General features: G+C 50.8%; 1 protein-coding gene across 1 annotated transcript; it reads left to right on the top strand.

Moving 5' to 3' along the window:
* Positions 1-1,369: 1,369 nt before the first annotated feature.
* On the top strand, positions 1,370-7,631 carry LOC118229424 (elongation factor 2-like). The gene is made up of 7 exons (XM_035421367.1): positions 1,370-1,525; positions 3,935-4,149; positions 5,064-5,245; positions 5,425-5,636; positions 6,700-6,878; positions 7,092-7,197; positions 7,317-7,631. The coding sequence occupies exons 1-7, from the start codon at positions 1,523-1,525 to the stop codon at positions 7,614-7,616; spliced, it is 1,197 nt and encodes a 398-aa protein (XP_035277258.1). The 5' UTR covers positions 1,370-1,522; the 3' UTR covers positions 7,617-7,631.
* The last annotated feature ends 315 nt before the right edge of the window (positions 7,632-7,946 follow it).

Raw genomic sequence — 7,946 nt, 5'->3', positions numbered from 1 at the left:
TTTGGAATGTTTTTTTTTTTTCTTCAACATTCTAGTGAAGTCAGTGTTCTAGAACCCCACTGCTTTCATTGTTACCAGTGGCGACTGTTACATCGACATTAGAATGTTCGATTATGAACATTCTAATCATGTGTTTGTGATCTCACACACTCAACGTAGGAGTGGACGCGATGAGTGTACAGGGTGTGCCCTGTTCACTGATATCTCAGGACAAGTACACCTGAACGTGTGCAATGCTGTGGCCATTGTTTATTATGTCATCCTATGAGTTAGTGTCAGTTCAGCATCCTGTGCTGCCCCCCCACCCCCACCCCCCGCAGTAAAACCTAGGCCTAATCTTATCTGTCGTCAATGATAAGCTCATTTTGCTTTCCTGAAAGGAAACTGAATAAGTGCCATCTTTATATTTAAATGTGAAAAGAAAACTGTGTATGTGTGTGTATGTTTCCAACATAAGGGATACTTACAATGTATGTATTTAACCTACAAGATTTTTTTTTAAAAATACATTAAATTAAGAGCACACTGCATATGTTAAATGGAAATACGCGTAGAAGGAATTACAGTTCACTTCGAGTCCTAAAACGTCAGCTGGTTGAAGTTTCCTCAAATGTTTTGACGCGCTCCCGTCTCCGGCGAATTCTGGTGCAGTGGCGCCACCTGCTGTACATGTGTGTTCTAGCAGTTTATTTCCCAATACAGTTCTACGGTCTCCGCCCCCTTAAATCTCTTCCGCCATTCCGCCTTTATGAAACAAAAAGAAAAGTCTAAACTTCTTTTGAACTCCAGCGTGTTCCTCACAAGTGGCTGGAAAAACTGTCATTTTAAAACTCAATGTGTCAGTGGCCTGTATACAACCAGCTACAGCACATGCCTGTCTTAAAATATATTTTTTAAGTTGTCTAAGAAAACAGTGTATAAATCCCTTTCAGAAAGTATCACTTCCGCTCTGATAAGACACATTTAAAAATCTGCAGATCTATAAATCCCTGATTTTCAGCACCACTCTTTTTTATCCTAGGGTAATTATGAGCTTTTAACACATCTTATACCCTGGCGTTATTCAACACTCCCCAGTGATGTAATGTTGATATTGACTACGAAAGACACTGACAATTGGTGTATTTAAACGTATGAACCAACAGAATTTGTGTGAATTGAGTCTTCTCACAAATCCACAAAAAAAGACACAGCACACTTTCATAAACCGGCATGTCAAAATAATGTCAGGGAATCTAACGTTACAGTGAAAGAAACGGCACAACAGCGGTCTGACACATTCAAATAAACCGTAGAAGTGTGGCGCACCAGCGCGTAGACGCAGGTCATGGTGACACCGCACATTCTAATGAGAACAATACACACGAGCGCTGCTGGAGACGTAGAGGACACATGCCCCGCTGTTCTTTATAAAACCGTGCTGTCTCTCTCCTCTGCCTATACCCAGCGGTGGCAGGCAGTGTATTGAACTTAGTCGTGTGCCTTTTCTTCATCAAAAGCAAATTCGCTTGCATCTAACAAAATGGTGAGTGAAACAATTATCTTTGGTGTAATTTCCATGGACCAGTGGGTGTTTGCTGTGACGGGGCAGGGCGGCCTGCCGGTGTCTTCGGGTCGGATGGTGAGGGACGGAACGGAGATGGTTTCGTGGGAAAACACGCCTATTGAACAGAATGGAAGCTTTCGTATAGCACCGATTTTCACTGTGACTTTATTGGGAAAAACGTTCCGTTAGCATGTCATTGTTCACGTTGTGTGTATGCGCGGTGTCCGTCCGCCCCGTGTTCTCGCTACTAGTCTTCCACGGTGGTGACGCAGTATCTAAACGTTTAGCGAGCGCAGACAGCTGTTTCGCATGGATGAGTGACTCCCAATTTGTTTTACAACTGGGCGCGTCTATCAGTCAGTCGGGGAAAGTCTGCAGCTGTTCCCAGTGTGGTTTCTAGAGCTTGTTTGCTAGTTTCAAACGAACCACATTAATGCGTAGCTAGCTTCTGCGTTGCTGGAGAGGGCTTGTTTAGCGGACAATCAACATTCCCGGCGTTAGGAGGCAGGGTGGTATTTTCTGACTAATACTTTGAGAATACTGCACTCACTGATGGAAAGTTTGATTGACCACATAAATGTGAGATCAAACTTTTGTTTTTTGGTTTGGCTTGCTGAAGGGCGATAACGCGTCGTTAATAAAATGGACCCGTTCGTCTGTGATGAAGAAAACTCCGACTAACGTCATGACCTCGTACGTCATAACGTTTGTCTTGGCTCGGGTCCCGTTAGCAGGGCAACTTTAGCTAAGTTGCTAACCGTTTCACGGTTATGCGTTTTGTGGGATTCCTGTTCTGGGAATGAGCCACATATGATAATATCGCTTAGGTTATCTGTAATGCGTTCGGTGCCGTTTGTGTGGCAGCAGCCAAGCTAGCAACCTTGGGTGGGTAAGCAGGGCTCTACGCAAACAGTTTATCCAAGGGGCACAGGGGCTCCCAAGTTGAAAAATTTAGGAGCACACTAATGCACCCCAATTAGTAGATGTGCTTCTAAATCATTTTTCCAGTTAGCAGACATCAATTTTCAGGAGCAAATGCTCCTAACATGGGAGCACTGTAGAGCCCTGGTAAGACTAGCGTCGACTTGCCCGGGTTGAAGTTGCTCGGCGGCAATTCGGATTGCGTCAGAGTAGCAGTACTGAAGCCCGTGTAAATGGCACGCATCATCATTCAGTACTGCTCTGTTGATTGGCTTTGGGAGCCTACGACGTTGCATTAAATTTAATTAAAGCTAGACATTGTTGTTGTCGTTAAATTACATTTGACATGGCGAAAAGATGAGATGTCGACAGTTCATTTAAAGGAGTACCATGGTGATTTTCACACTTTCTCGGTTTTATGTGCTATTTGCACAAGAGGCATTGAGGAAACACAATGAGCTAAGTATTAAATATGTCCATTCTGTATTTTTGGAGAAATATGCGTTTTAAATTCATCGTCCTATTTTCAACCGGTTGAGAAAGTTGTCATTTTGCCACGTTACGAATACAGTCACCACTCCCATTTCCACGCCCCGTAAACAAATCTGACAGGACACACCGTCCTGCTGTTCAGACAATGCAAATATTTGACTAACGTTAGGTTCACTTACATTAGAGTGCCTTTAGATTATTTCTGGTTATATTCATTTAGCTAGCTAGCTAACGTTAGCTAGCTAGGAGGTTTGCTTTCATAAGGCAATGTTGTCGACTACGTTAGCTTGCTAGTTTGCTTTTATGCGGACGTTATAGTTGTGCTTTTATCTTAACTTGGCTAACTAGATAGCAAAAATTATAATTGGATATAAGTCAACGTCCTTACCTTAGCTATCTATCCATACTTGATATACTACTAAGCTAGCTAGCTTGTGAAAATTCAGTCTCCCAAAGAGAGCGCGTATCATGGGGGTAGCTATGGTAACGGGGCACGGTCTGTCAATCATAGCTAACTGACAGTTCTCATTACCACGCCCAGACGGTTCGGGTGAATTTTTATAGTGGGAAATTTAGGCTTAGAAAAATACGTTTTAAAGTACATTGAAATGACTGAAGAATAAAAAAAATTATGCACATTTGTTTTGTTATTGCCTGAAGGCAACTGGGAAGTGTCACGTTCAACCACCATGGTACTCCTTTAAAGTTTAAAGGGGTACGGGTCCAGTTAAGGCGTAACACGGTATTTGGCTGACAGGTGTTCAATTTAGTGCTGCTTCAGTGCCAGAGATGTTGATGTATAAAAAGGAATGATTATTATGGTCCAACAGGCATTTATTAAGTGAAATTTTCAGTACCGATTACATTGCATATTTTAATTTAAAATACTGGACTTTCTATAATATTTATCAATTCATCAATACTCTACACTTTGGGTTTGCTGGGTAGAAACTAAACCTTATCCATGTCCCCCAGGTGAACTTTACCGTAGACCAGATCCGTGGCATCATGGACAAGAAGTCCAATATCCGGAACATGTCCGTGATCGCGCACGTGGACCATGGCAAGTCCACCCTGACGGACTCTCTGGTGTCCATGGCCGGTATCATCGCCTCATCGCGCGCCGGGGAGACCCGCTTCACCGACACGCGCAAAGACGAACAGGAGCGCTGCATCACCATCAAATCAACGTGAGTGCGCAGTTCGATCCTCGGTTATATCATGGATGAAATGCGCCACGCGGAACTGCAAGATATGTGTGTAGTCATTCGCAGTCCGTTTGGAATTTTAATTTAAATTTTGTGATGTCTTTAAAGAATATTCGTTGAAAACATTGACAAAAGGGACTTCTCATGGGAATCCCCAAGAGGTTAAACTGAAATGAAAAGGCCCTCAAGTGTTTTATAATTTTTTTAATTTTTTGCAAATGACTTCTCTCTCCAACCAAATGCTTTGCCCGTATTTGTTTTCTCCTTCCATGGATCCACAGCAAGTGACATGTTTAGTTGCTTTAGGGGGAATCTTCATTTCAGTTTTGGCCAGTTTATATTCTGTTGTGTGGTCAGCGGTCTCTGAGATATATTCTCTGAGCACCGACGTTTCCTGCCAGCTTTTGAGAAGCTGTGAGATGCGACTTGTGTGGTCCCGCAGATGTGACTACACTGACTACAGCTCAGTAGGTGAGAGGACTCCATTTCCCATCGGCCCCTGGTGGATGAGAGGTCAGGCAATCCTGCACCTGTTGAATTCTCCCAGGGGTGAGCCTGTTTCCCCTCCCTCGCCTGCAGGGGTCTCTGAGATATATTCTCTGAGCACCGACGTTTCCTGCCAGCTTTTGAGAAGCTGTGAGATGCGACTTGTGTGGTCCCGCAGATGTGACTACACTGACTACAGCTCAGTAGGTGAGAGGACTCCATTTCCCATCGGCCCCTGGTGGATGAGAGGTCAGGCAATCCTGCACCTGTTGAATTCTCCCAGGGGTGAGCCTGTTTCCCCTCCCTCGCCTGCCGGGGTTAACCCCCCCCCCCCCCCCCAATCCCCCCCGCGCGTAACGTCGACGGCGAGCTCCGCGTCTCAGGTCTGCCGCCCTGTTTCTCGTCGCCAGGGCGATCTCCATGTACTACGAGCTGGGCGAGGGCGACCTGACCTTCATCAAGCAGTGCAAAGACGGCCCCGGCTTCCTCATCAACCTCATCGACTCTCCCGGGCACGTCGACTTCTCCTCCGAGGTGACGGCCGCGCTGCGCGTCACCGACGGCGCCATGGTGGTCGTGGACTGCGTCTCCGGTGAGGGAGGGGTCGGGGGGGGGGGGGGGGGTCGTTGGGTATAGACTGTGTTTTTGATAACGGAGGGGTCACAAGGGAGCAGTGGGGAATCACTGTTTTATCCCAATGAGCTCTTCCTGTTGTTTACAATGCTGGTAATACTGGTGGACTGCCCCCTACCCCCACCCCCCTGCCCCCAGGCGTGTGCGTGCAGACTGAGACCGTGCTGAGGCAGGCCATCGCCGAGCGGATCAAGCCCGTCCTGATGATGAACAAGATGGACCGCGCCCTGCTGGAGCTGCAGCTGGAGCCCGAGGAGCTCTTCCAGACCTTCCAGCGCATCGTGGAGAACATCAACGTCATCATCTCCACCTACGGGGAGGACGAGGGCGGGCCCATGGGCAGCATCATGGTGAGTCACGGGCACCCGATTGGACAGAGGGTGGTGGGCGGGGATTACTGGGGCTAGCCCATGGGCAGCATCATGGTGAGGGACGGGCACCCGATTGGACAGAGGGTGGTGGGCGGGGATTACTGGGGCTAGCCCATGGGCAGCATCATGGTGAGGGACGGGCACCCGATTGGACAGAGGGTGGTGGGCGGGGATTACTGGGGCGAGCCCATGGGTAGCATCATGGTGAGTCACGGGCACCCGATTGGACAGAGGGTGGTGGGCGGGGATTACTAGGGCGAGCCCATGGGCAGCATCATGGTGAGGGACGGCCACCCGATTGGACAGAGGGTGGTGGGCGGGGATTACTAGGGGCGAGCCCATGGGCAGCATCATGGTGAGGGACGGCCACCCGATTGGACAGAGGGTGGTGGGCGGGGATTACTGGGGCGAGCCCATGGGCAGCATCATGGTGAGTCACGGGCACCCGATTGGACAGAGGGTGGTGGGCGGGGATTACTAGGGCGAGCCCATGGGCAGCATCATGGTGAGGGACGGCCACCCGATTGGACAGAGGGTGGTGGGCGGGGATTACTAGGGCGAGCCCATGGGCAGCATCATGGTGAGGGACGGCCACCCGATTGGACAGAGGGTGGTGGGCGGGGATTACTGGGGCGAGCCCATGGGCAGCATCATGGTGAGTCACGGGCACCCGATTGGACAAAAGGTGGAGGGCGGGGATTACTGGGGCAAGCCCTTGGGCAGCATCATGGTGAGTCACAGGCACCTGATTGGACAGAGGGTGGTGGGCGGGAACTACTGGGGCGAGCCCATGGGCAACATTATGGTGAGTCACAGGCACCTGATTGGACAGAGGGGGGTGGGCGGGAACTACTGGGGCGGACCCACGTGCAGCATCATGGTGAGGGACGGCCACCCGATTGGACAGAAGGTGGTGGGCGGGGATTACTGGGGCGAGCCCATGGGCAGCTTCATGGTGAGTCACAGGCACCTGATTGGACAGAGTGTGGTGGGCGGGTCTAATGCGCTGTCAATCACTGAGGTCCCGTCCGTTCCCGTGCAGGTGGACCCCGTCATCGGGACGGTGGGGTTCGGCTCAGGGCTCCACGGCTGGGCCTTCACGCTGAAGCAGTTCGCCGAGATGTACGTGAGCAGGTTCACCACCAAGGGCGACGCCCACCCGGGGCCTGCGGAACACTGCAAGAAGGTGGAGGACATGATGAAGAAGCTCTGGGGAGACAGGTGAGAGGAAGGGGGGGTCAGAGAGGAGCAGGTGAGGGGGGGGGCGGGTGAGGGGGGTGGGGGACAGGTGAGCGAGGAGCAGGTGAGAGGGACCTTACCTGAAGGATGAACTATCCTATCCTTTAACTGACTTCATATTTACACAATCTGGTGGCATTGTGAATCTGGCTTGGCTAATTAACCCCCCCCCCTCACACCCGCCCCCCATCGCAGGTTTTTTGATCCGGCTGCTGGAAAGTTTAGCAAGTCGGCCACTGGCCCCGATGGGAAAAGGCTTCCCCGCACATTCGTCCAGCTCGTCCTGGACCCCATCTTCAAAGTGAGGAGGAGGAGGAGGAGGAGGAGGAGGAGTCGAAGCGTGTCATTGGGGGGACCTCAACCTGGGTTGGGTTCCACGGTGTGATCAATCCTTCAACGTTTTCCTTCTCCCTCCTCCAGGTGTTCGACGCCATCATGAACTTCAGGAAGGACGAGACGGCCAAGCTGATCGAGAAGCTGGACGTCAAGCTGGACGCCGAGGACAAGGACAAGGAGGGCAAGCCCCTGCTGAAGGCGGTGATGCGTCGCTGGCTGCCCGCCGGCGAGGCCCTGCTCCAGATGATCACCATCCACCTGCCGTCGCCCGTCACCGCGCAGAAGTACCGCTGCGAGCTGCTGTACGAGGGGCCCGGCGACGACGAGGCCGCCATGGGTACGGATACGGCGTCTCTATCGCCCCCCTCAGGCTTGGAGGGGTAGGGACGCTTTTCTGCTCTCTGTCGCCCCCCTCGGGCCTGGAGGGGTAGGGACGCTTTTCAGCTCTCTGTCGCCCCCCTCAGGCACGGAGGGGTAGGGACGCAATTCTGCTCTCTATCGCCCCCCCCTCGGGCACGGAGGGGGGTAGTGTGCTTCCTTCGGCATAGTTTAGGGCAGTAGTTTCCAGACTGCATCAGGACCAGACCTTGGTCAAAAGTGTCTGATCTAGACATGACGCTTCAACTAACCAAAATAAAAAGCCAGCCAGCCAGCCAAATTTAGGTGGCTGGACTGGGAGAGTCGGGTTGGTAATTGGTCCCCCTCAATAATGAA

Source organism: Anguilla anguilla, chromosome 6, assembly GCF_013347855.1.
Source record: "Anguilla anguilla isolate fAngAng1 chromosome 6, fAngAng1.pri, whole genome shotgun sequence".
NCBI lineage: Eukaryota > Metazoa > Chordata > Actinopteri > Anguilliformes > Anguillidae > Anguilla > Anguilla anguilla.
This window is presented reverse-complemented; position numbering and strand designations above follow the sequence as displayed.